The 12,163-nt window shown below is 31.3% G+C and overlaps 1 protein-coding gene across 1 annotated transcript in view; it reads right to left on the reverse strand.

Annotated features, from left to right (window-relative positions):
- Window positions 1-11,061, reverse strand: part of LOC149076097 (brain-specific homeobox protein homolog) — a 37,566-nt gene extending 26,505 nt beyond the window's left edge. The window contains exon 1 of the mRNA XM_089245491.1: window positions 10,081-11,061. Coding sequence (XP_089101617.1) covers window positions 10,081-10,381 — 301 coding nt within the window. The 5' untranslated portion in view covers window positions 10,382-11,061. The remainder of the gene's footprint in view (window positions 1-10,080) is intronic.
- Window positions 11,062-12,163: the final 1,102 nt, after the last annotated feature.

Raw genomic sequence — 12,163 nt, forward strand, 5'->3', positions numbered from 1 at the left:
TTCCTGATACAAAACTAGTATATGAATTTTCATTCGAAAAATTTTATGTTTGTTTTTTTTAATTTTTGAGATTTACTTATTTTTAATGATGCATATTTGAGAAAAAGAAGAAAATTTTGTTTTTAATAAATGGCTACTCGAAAAAACAAATAATCTGTTCACTTTCTGAGTTTCTATAACTTTTATCGAACTGTTGTCCGATAAAAGTTACGTGGCTGTTAGTTAGCTTATTACAAAGTGATTTCGTCTTCTTTCTGATACAAAATGTAGTGGATAAAATTACTAATGTATAAGAATTTTATTTTAAAAAGTGTTTAAGAGTGATGCGTATTTAATATATGGAAGAAAGTTTCATTTTCAATAATTGGTTTTTTTTTCAAAATAATTTCCTTTTAACCTTCTAGGTCCCTTATATATTTGAATATACATTGCAAGCACATATGGTCATGGCACAGTAACGAAAAACCCTCATTATACTAATTTCTTTTTTTGATTTTTGGTTAATCTAGAAAGTGCATCATTCGATAGTCATTTCAGTAGAAAATACGGCTATATAAATCTATATACGGCTATATACCTTTTATTTTAGAAAGAGTTGATTCAGGTATCATTTTTTGAGTGCTGCTAATATTTTACGTGTGAAAAGATTTATAAAATCGCACCTAATTAAGTTAAATGGAAATAAAATTCAAGGAAAAAAACTATTCAACTTTGCCGAATAAGATTTTATCTGTTAAAATATAACATTAAAATGAAGGCAAATGAAGGCATATTTTACCCTAAACTAACTATTTTAGCTAATTAAAAATTCACTCTAATTAATTAAATTGCTGTGTTTTTCGAACATATGCTTACAGCACAAAATTACATCCGCATTATGTAAAAAAAAAAAACCTCAATATGTTTTTATGAGAGGGAATCATAGAGGGTTGATAAATGATCGTCAAAAACCTGTATGTCCTGTTCACTTTTTTGGAAGAATCACGTGGCTACTGTTTGGTATGTTAGAAAGTTTGTGCATGAAGTGTGAAAATGTGATTTTTCATACATTTATATGTTCAAAGCGTTCATTTAAAAGAACAAAAGCCTCTGCGTCATTTTTTTGTGGAAAACGTTATTCCCAAGAAAGGTTCCAGGCACTGCTGTGGAAGAAAAAGAACATTGTATTGAAAATGTTCAAAGCCACAAGGAATAGACATTCCAACTGGAAAAATTTATATATATATAGAATATATACACATATGCAGTACAAATAAATGAAAGTATGGAGAAAAAAAAGCCTCAAAATAGAATTCCGACAATAGCTTCACTCCGCCCTGCGGCTAAAGTTGTTCTCTCTTTTGCGTTATATGCCTTCCAAAATGTTTCGTTTCAGCGAACTATTCTCTACTTTTCTTATTTCGACATATCTTGTGTGTATCTCTATCTCTCTCTCTCTGTTTGTATTCAGGAAAAGGAAAAATCCTAGCCTGTTAGCAGATCCTCACTTTTGCCTCTGTTTTTTCCTTGCACTTGTTAGTGTGGAAAACGGACCCAAAGCTGTCAAAGTGAAAAGGTATTTTTGATCTCCTAAAATCCAGTTTTGATGGTGTGTTTTTCTCGTTTTTGATATCATAAACGCAGCTCAAAAGATGAGAAACTTTTTCGGATATATACCAAAACACACGCGTTTATACACATATGAAAAGATCTTATCCCTTTGGTTTTCTTTTCTCCTCCATTTCTCTGTACTATCAATATATAAGTATAAACATACACAAGTAAGTATCTTTTGGAAACATTTACAAATAAAAACCTGAATAAAACGGATCAAGAAAGGAAATAAACTTTTAAAACGGTGAAGTGGATTTTCAAGTTTTTCTTGTATTTTTCTTTTATCTGTTTAAAATCCGTTGCATAATCCCCTATACCTCTGTTGGAAAAAAATTGAAATTTTAAATACTTGCTGAAGAATTTGATAGTGCTATATAAGCTATATATATTTACACCTTTTTTTCTTTTGTTTTCTCTCTCTTCTTTTACACTAGATTGAATTCGAATACTCTAAACACAACAAACACGTGTTTGAAAGTTCCAGAGTAATAATATTTTTGTAAAAACCTTTAGAAAACTTCAAGGGTTGTTATTTGAAGTGAGAAAAATTTCCTAATTATATGTTTTAAAAAAAATTGAAATATCCCTTTTACAGTTCTAGATCTGTGTGCAAATGGGGAGTTATGTATCAATTAATTTATATAGTTTAAGCCTAACAGACAATTTCAGTAATTTTTTCTGAAATTCGTTAATATGATTGCTATATTTGAAAATAGAAAAAATCCTAATTACACACACACATATTTAAATTTTTTTTTTTTTGAAATATCCCTTTTACAGTTTTAGATCTGTGTGCAAATGGGAAGTTATATATTAATTAATCTATATGTTACGTAAATGTGACAAAATGTTATTATGCATACCTACTAATCGTCATGTTAAGTTTGATAAATTTATGACTTTTACCGGTGGATATGCATAATATCCTAGTGTAATTGGTGAATTTGATAAACATGAAAAAAATTCCAAGTGTAGTATGTGTGAGGAATAAAGTCGGGTCCCGATACAGTGACAACAAATTTTACGATCGCATCCCGATATAATAAATACATGTATGAATTATGATGTACAGTATATCATATATATAGTACGATTTACCAACGATGCGATGCTTGGGTCGCCGATAAAAGTTAGAATTTTTTTTAGTAATCATTAAATTTACCAATGACGCTTGAGTACTATGCATAATCACCGATAAAGGTGATAAATTTAGGGAAATTTATTAAACTTATCAAAATGCTCGGCAATTATGCATAATAAACACTTATTATGTATAACTGGATTCATCACATTTAACATTATCACTGCAACATATATAGTTTAAGCCTAAGAGAAAAGTTGAAAAAAATTTTCTGAAATTTGTGGATATGTTTGCCTATTATCTTGAAGATAAATGAGGGAAATTAACTTTCTTTTATCAGTAGGTAAATGACTTTATTGCGATTTGTTGAAGATAGACTAATGTAGAATAATTCAGGAAAAACAATCGAAACTTTAAATCTCTTTTTGTACAAGAAGATAGGAATTGTTTTTTTTTATTGGCTATAATTATATATTTGGAGGTTGTTTTTTTTTTACTTCTTCTTTTGAACAAGATTGAGTTCGAATACTCTCAATACAACACGTATTTAAAAGTTCCAAAGTAATAATATAGTTTAAAAAACCTTTCCGAGGCTTGAAGGATTGTTATTATAACAGTGAAAAGCTCCCAATCATTTTAAAATATCTTGGAATATCCCTTCTACAGTTCTAGATCTACGTGCGAATGGGAAGTTGTGTAAAAATTAATTTACAGTCGAACTCAGTTATAACGACCTTAGTTGTAATGACATTTTGACCACAATGTAAATAATTGGCTGTCCGGACTGATCCGCCCAGGGAATAATGTTAATGAACCTTTCTTATAACGTCGATAAAATCAACCACTTCGGGTATAACGACATATTTTTCGTCCTTTTTGTATCCGGTTCACTATGACGTTTTCCCAAGAAATTCCTACAAGATTAGAGCTCATCACATCCTGAAAATTTTCATTTGTAGTTATATTTACACCAAACGTTGAAAAAAGAGATTTATATGTTCCATGTTTTTTTTAAACGTTCCAACTTGGTCATTAACGATACATTATACGAAGCATTTCCGTATCTTTTGCCGTTTCCGACCATTTCTTTTACAAAAGTGTCCCTTTTTTTTCGACGAAGCTTGCTTTAATTCGTAGTCTTTACTAGAATCAGGAATGAAAGTGATTTGTATAATTCACATAAATTATATTATAATGAATAGGACTATAAATATCCATCTGACATATTTGAAAGAAAAATTTTTTTATTCTGTGAAATACATTTTAACAGACTTGCTGTACCTTTTTTCTTCTCGTCGAGGATTATAACCAATTTTTGGTAATTTCGTCGACATTTTACAATACGTTTGGCGAGAATTGGTGATATCCCGTAATATATTGTCCAATTTCCTTGCATTATTCTCCATCAAATTGGAGAAAACCTTGGACGTAAAGAAATAAAAACTTTATGCAGAGTGTTTTATTGCCTCTAATTATAGTTTTTGTCAAAAAAAAACTTGAAAACATCAACCTCGTTTATGACGACATAATCATGGCATCTTTATGACCGAGTTTATTTATGAATGCCTAAGAGAGAGAGAATTTGAACGATTTTTTTTCTGAAATTCATAAATATGATTGCCGAAAATCATTGCCAATAATATCATTCGTAGATATGATATTGGCTTGAACATAAGTGAGGGAAATTAACTTTATCACCATAATTGTGAATGGCTTTATTGAAGTTTAACGAGGATAGACTAGCTTAAATCAAATAACAGAAATTGTTGTTTCGAACGAGATAAATTGAAATAAATAGACGAAAAGCGTAAATCTTTTATTTCCCAGTTTCCTTGGATTTTGGACATTTTCTCTGACACACAAGTGGACATTGCAGACTTTCTAGGAAACGTTCGGCTATTATCTAGTAACGACCAGATATAAAGGCTTTAAATCCTTCATTCAACGTGTGTCAGATAAGGCACCTTAAGTATTTTCCAGTTTCAGAACTTATTTCTGAAGTAAATCCTGTTGCAAAGAAGTCCGAATCGCTACGTATTTGTGTTTTTTATATTGATTTCTACTGTCTTTTACTGAGATATACGAGAGGATTTTTCGAGCTATTAAACAACTTGAAATTTGAACGTTTTATAAGCTTACATATATGGGAGGCTCATAATGCCTTTTCTACATCGAGTCGGGACTGAGATTTATCATTCCAATAATTAAAATGTTCCTGAGACTACTGCAATTAGCTATATTTTTGGGTATTTTTTCGAATATTAAAAGCATCAACTTTGATGAAAAAGTAGAAATTTACCAATAGGATGTACAGTGAGATCACGATATAACGACAAAGTTTAACGATAAGAAGAAAAAATATTGGTGTACAGAAAGAGAGAAAAAGAGATAATCGTTGTATATCGAGAAGTATTATCAACAAGCACCACCAAATCTAATTTTTTTGCTATCGTCGACATCTCTTTTGAATCGGCGTTGCCGGTAGTAGCATAAAATGTATTATTAAATATTTATTCAAAACAAAAAAATCAGTTTTTCCGCCTAAATTTCAGCTTGGTGTTTGCCCCTGCAAAAGTTTTTACTGCATCGCATTTTTGTTCTCCACACTCAGGAATTAGTGATACTAACAACTTTATTAGTATTATTTATACCGATGTTGTCAGACGTTCTCGCAAGAATAAGAGCAGAAAACTTAGAAATTTAATTACAGGAGAGTGTCAATAATCCGAAGTGAACGAGACCGAGACCTCCTCCTATGAATGAGAACTCAGATTATCCAAAAAGTAATAGGAAACAACTTTTTAAGTGGGGGAGAGGTACCTACTCTTGCATGTTGTTTTGTCTTTAATTCATTACACAACTGCCAAGGCCCATGGCATTTTTATAAGTCAGACTGGCGCGGATTTGTGTCCTGAAGATCTAATATAAATGGGTTTTTTTAACTATAAATTTACTATATAGGGGACCGGTGAAAAATTCTGACCTGAAAGGCCACCAAAGAGCCCAATCTAGAGATTAAGACCCCTTCAATCCCTATTGAGACTCCCTTAAGACTGAAATTACTCATATTTTGTAAGAAAAGTAACGCTAATTGAAAGAAAACTCGTTGTATTAAGATGATAAATGAATTTTGAATATTCCGGGCACCTCGGATTATCCGGATCCAGAAAGTTTCGAGACTCGAATCATTGAGATACTTCTGATATTTCCTTTTATATAGCTCACGGGTTGTATGCAAGAGGTCCCGGTAACCTTCAAGCATTTATTATTTTTATATGATCATCATGAACTGTAACTAATTTCATTTTAAACTTCTGACGGCCAGTGTTTCAAATTGGAAACCTAATTATTAATTATTACAAAAATATGTTTCTTCTTTATAAAAGTATTTGTTCTTCCCCCCCCCCTCCTCCACCAAAAAAAGGTAAGACTAATTTTGGAAACAAAAAATTTTCATTTAATCACTCATTTCTCAAATTTAGTTTTTTTTTTAATCATACATTTTTAAAAAATGAAAGTTAATTTTTTTTTATCATTTTCAACCCTTTATCTACTAACGGTACTTTTAAGAAGCTACCAGGTTAGAAAAATTGTTATGTGCTAACTAATTGTTTGAAAAACAGAATTTTTATATAGAGAGAGAGATAGAGGCTTTTTTCTCAGCCCAATATATCAAGGAAACAGATATTTTCTGGATTTTATACCGAGGTGGACTCGGAAAAAAAGCATCTGGTCTCCACCGGGAATCGAACCCAGGCCCTCTCATTCCGAGCAAACATGCTGTGTAGATGGTATCATGCTTGCTCATAATGCAAGAGGACCTGGGGTCGAGTTACGGTATAGACCAGATGACTTTTCTTTCCGTGCTCACCTCGGCATAAAATCCAAAAAATTTCTGTTTCCTTGAGTGCTTTTTATGTTGTTGTCTTAATTAATAATTAGAACTAAAACAACCTACCATATCATTTGCATGATAATTATATATAGTTGTTTATTATTTATATCATTATAGTTATATTGTTATTTTCACATTATTTCATTTATTGTTATATTCGTTTTCTTCTTATTCTACTTTTCATAATGTGGTAGATAAATGGTAAATATTGTTTTTGACATGACTTTTTACGTTGTTGTTGACATGGAGTGAGCCCAGAAAACATACGTACTTTTTTCATGAATTTCTCTTGGTTGATATCTTAAATAAAATATAAGAGCAAGAGAAATTGGAAGAAAAATAATAGAAATGAACCTGAATATGAATTCACACCCCCATAAATTTAATAATATTCATCATCATTCATTCTTAATTTTAAGTACTATTCGTATATGTATGTTTGAATAAATAGAAATGACATATATATATTTTTTTTTTTTTTGGCTATGATTGCAAATCAACAATGTTTCTCAATTTGATGGTCCAATGTCTCGTAATTAACTTAGTCCATTCAGGCCAGTTTTGTTGAAGTGTGTATTCACAATTTAGTAGAAGGTTCGATGTATATCCAATGTTATAATATAGGTTATCATACTTTATTTAAAAAAGAACATAATTTCATGTTAATTTTAATTTCGTTAGTTTATCTCACGTAAATTTATCATTTGTTATGGAATAGAAATTTTAAGAGATTTAGCTTTTCTACTTGGAAGACTACATTAAAAGTTCATTTATCATTTGAATGAGTGTGTGTGTATATTTATTTATCAATACTTGTTGTTTATCCTTTAACTGGCATAAACATTGGAATAAATAAATTATATGAAAGTGGATTTATTGTAAAATTTTAACTTTCTTCTTCAACTGAAAAATATCAGTTTTTACCAAATGTTTAACCAATTTCGGCTAGCGAACATTGTGAAGATGACTCAATTTCTCCTAGACGTTTTCTAACTTGATGAGTAATTGAGTAATAAAAAATATAAATCTTAAATAACCGAACTTACGTGTAATTTTGTTATTTTATTATGACGACCTATGTGATTCTTCATTGAAGATGAAAAACGAAAGCATGTACAAATTTTAGGACCACATCAGATAAAACGCCCAACAAGGTCCTTATGGCATATCCCAACGAGAAATATGGCATAAATATATTCACATTGGATATAGAATGACACACCAACTAATGTCATGATCATTCGAAAAATTACCATCGTGACTATTACTTTTGTGTTCTTTAGTATTTACGACAAAGCAGCTGTCATGTGTTATTCAATGCAGATCCAAAAATAATTTAAATTACGTTTTACAAACTTGATAGAAATGTTAATCAATATCATATTTTGTATTGTGAAAATTATAGTCTTCATTAAATTCCAATGAACTCTCTGTTATCACTATTAGGAAATTGCTCAATTGAGTGAAATTGAAAAATTTCGTAATTTATATTTCTAAATAATTTTGCTAGGTAAAGAGGTAGTCATTCGTCGAAAAACTTCTGTCACTATGAATAGAGATGAATCGATGATTATTTATGTGAGATAAATTGATTTCAGTTTGGAGCAGTATCGTATTTAATATGAATGTCTTTATTTTTACTTTTAAAGAATAGATTTTTTTGCAAATATATTCTTACTTCGTACCAAATTCTTCAAGACTAAATTTAGAAGAAAAATAATTCCTGAAGTATTGTTTGAACAGTAACCTAATTTCAGTATTGAATTATAATCAAATATCATAATAATTTTGTTCTTAAAAAAAGTCCTCACGCAACTGAATTTCGAATGAATTCTGCTCATTTATTTTTTTGATTTCAAAGCAAAAGTAGATAACAGTTAAATATTGTGTACGTACCATTTACGTCTATGAGTAATTTAATCCTCAGAAAGCGGAAAATCAAATTATTCGGATAACATGATTAACGGATATTAGATAATACAAATTAGAGCTAAAATATGGTCCTTGGAAGCTGATAAACACCTCGATTATAGGATTAAACTAAACGGGTAACACTAAGGATGAAAACTTCACAATTAATTCACTGTTTCATAAGTCTTTATATGATACATAAGTGCATTATCAATTAACAACGTGGCTTTTTTCGCCAATATTCTGGCTTAAAAACAGCTCCACTGCTAGAAAATGCATACATTAATGCATTCTGTAAATATTTTTTTATGACAGGGAATACCACACTAAGCATTATTTTGATTTTTATAATATATACTAGGAATATATTGCTAGATACGTGAGGTAAAAAATTAATTTTGCCGATCACACATCAAATTTTGAATTACTTAGTGATGAATGGTATTATATTTGAACAGATCTGTATATTTCTCTAACAGCGGTTTGTCACAGAAACCATTATATATAATTAATGTGGTTGTACTTATGTGCATTTATTGCACATGGCAGTCAATATAAAATAGCTGTTTATCAAAAAAAAAAACCTCTTCACTATACATATGAAAAAAAAATGAATTTTTTAACTATTCGAAATATCAACAGACAGTAATATTCGTATGAATCAAAGCAACTGAAGTTCGATCAAAGGAGAAATTTCTATAAACTAATCACCGTACACCCCCTGCCCCGCATTACCCGTCATACCGTAAAATTCAAGGAATGTCAGCTTTCGGAATTGTTGTTTCTGGTCCATTTCTTGCATATCGGGAAAAATGCGGCCCGATAAAGGATCACAGAATACATTCAAAACATCGATATCAATTTATATCAAGAGATGAGTGAAACGAAATATAATAGATATTTTCACCCTAGCAAACGTGTAATTTGTTAACGATGATGAAAACTGAACATTTACTCACACTTCTAACCTAATTATCGTCAGCCTGATATGAAAGACAGATACTTTGCGCGCTTTTTTTTGCATGTTCAGAGATTGAATAAAACTCCTGTCGCTTTCGTGTTACAATATCATGTATTGCAGTGAAAGTTTTCAATTTTTTACATTTCAATTGCAAACCCATGACACATAGAAATGCAAAAAATTTTCGCAATTTTACGAATATTTCCCTTCACCTCATCTAATGTACGAGAACGCATATGCTTAATATTCCACATTTTTTTAATAAATTACGATTTATGATAACAAAAGTAAACACGTTCGGTAAAACACAAAAGATTATAAAATGCAGAGAACAGTTAAAGCTCAAATCCGCCAATAAAATTGGTTCTTAGAGTCGAGATATTAAAAAATTTTCCAGCATTTTTGACTAGAATTTCCCGGTATGCCAGAAAATACTGGTATGTATTCCCGATGCTGGTGTCCCTCTCTGTTTCCCCGCAAGCTGTCTATAATGGGGGAGAATACGGTATTTAATTTATTTTTTGAAATATATTTTGTTCCAAAAATAAATTGAATATTTTATTGGAAAAAAAAAGGGAGTCGGAGAGAGTAAAAATATGAAGCGATAATCGTAGTGATGTAGGGATGAGATCGACTTACCTGCCGACAGCAGTAACGAACCGGCGTCAGTCGGTTTCGATAAGAAATGTTGTTGAGGTTGTTGACAGAAATAAGCTGTCATTGCTGGGTTAGGATTGTGTCCGAGTCCATAGAGGTGATAATACGGTGATGAGAGGGCCGCGCTGCGTGAAATCCCGCCGGGGCTTCCTCCCGGCAGGCATCCCGAGAGTCCATCGGCGGCGGCGACTGCAGCAACGGCTGCACGTGTCTTTGGAGTGAGTATGTCCTCGATCATGAAAGAGGATCGACGAGACAGCATCTTTTCGGCGTATGGATTCATTTTTACGTTCTCTTAATCTTTCTTTTTTATTTTGTCACAAAAAAAAGCACAGTTAGAAAGAAAAGTTTTCGATTTCTGTTTTCAAGGAGATACCACAAAACTTGTTACTGAACATCTTTCGCATTAGAAGAAATCTTTCTGATTTCAGTCAGTTTCTGATTATCTATCTGTTTATCGTTGTACTGTCTCTTGCAGGGATTCAACATGATATACATATGAATGAACGCAAAATTTTTGAAAACCACATGAGTCGACTAACCTCACATCAAGAGTTTTCGTTGGTGAGTCACACTATTGAATTTCAACGTATACTTTCTGATAATTGATCTTATTTTAATTCTAAATTTTCGCGATCATAAAATTAGAACTCCAAAATTTTGCGGCTCACACTTTTCCAATTTATTTATTTTTTCAAATTTCTCTAATTCAAATGCCGATCAAACTCACAGATCTAATTATTTTTCACTCAAAAAATATCATCTATAGTAATTCTCCACTTTTCTCTATAGTATGTGTCAGTTATCACATTTTATCACGAAATTGTCCATAGTGTTTGTTTGGAATAGTCATATCTTAATCATCATGATACATCTAATTGTTAGAACACGACTCCGATTTTGTCACGTGAAGATTTCCCGATACGTGATCTCGACGGCACACGCGGTAAAATAAAAAGTGAAATTATCCTTGTCCCGAATCACTTTTTTATATCAATAAAAAGTTTTAAAACAAACAATCTTGCAGCTATCAAAAAGCGTTAACGTGAATGAAAACTGCCGCTTTGCGATGCAATCACCGTACCAACACGCCCTCTCCTCGAAATCGTAGCGTTTATTGACTAATGAAAAGACTGAGTGGGTGGAGAGATCAAAGAAACGCCAGCCAATGAAAGTTCTCCGTGTAGAACACGTGGTTCGAGAGCCCGCGGTGTCATTGGAGAGAATCGCCGTTCCGGGATGTTCTAGTGTTAAACTAATCATTTTACTGATGCTAATAGTAGGATGTTAGTCTATGATGGAACCATGAAGCACACAAACAATATTATTACAATTAACGCAATTGTGAGCTAAAATAAGGATATAATTCTTTTTTTTTACATTCATTAAATAAAAATTCAGCTGAATTCAGCATTTTTACATAGTATTTGTTATCTAAATTTTTTAGAATTTTTCAATTAAGGTCTGTAGAAACCAAAATCAACAATTTACCCTATTTATGCCCAATGGGTAATTTTTCGCCGAAATGGTCGTTCGTGAATTACTATCTGAATTTTTTATTTAGGACAAGAAGATGAGTAAAACTCGTCTATTTCTATGAAGTCCCTGTTGCTGATGTTTGCTTTTTTACAATAATGCTTTTGATGCAGTGAAGCATCTCCAGGGGCAATTCATATGACTGTTCAACATTTTTGCAACTGCGGACCGGTGAAAGTTGTTGAAATTTCACGGACCAGAGAAAATATAGTAACTAATTTACGGACCGGTGCAAAATAAATAAATAGAAGAAATGGTGTGTGAGCCGGCAAAAAAATAATAAATAGGAAAAATAATTTGCAGACTGGCAAAAAAATAGATATAAATGGGATAATTAATATATATATATGTTGACCGGCAAGAAATAATTTACAAACAGAGAAAAGGAAATAGAAGTTATTTGTATATAGGAAAAAATAAGTAAATAAGAGAAATAATTTACGGGCAGGGAGAAGTAAAAAGGAAAAATGTTTTCAAATTTGCAAAAAATACTGTAAATTGGAGAAATAGTTTGTAGTCCTACAAAAAA

Source organism: Pholcus phalangioides, unplaced genomic scaffold, assembly GCF_987345545.1.
Source record: "Pholcus phalangioides strain wild (caught in Gottingen) unplaced genomic scaffold, Ppha-v1.0 ptg000015l_1, whole genome shotgun sequence".
NCBI classification, from domain to species: Eukaryota; Metazoa; Arthropoda; class Arachnida; order Araneae; family Pholcidae; genus Pholcus; species Pholcus phalangioides.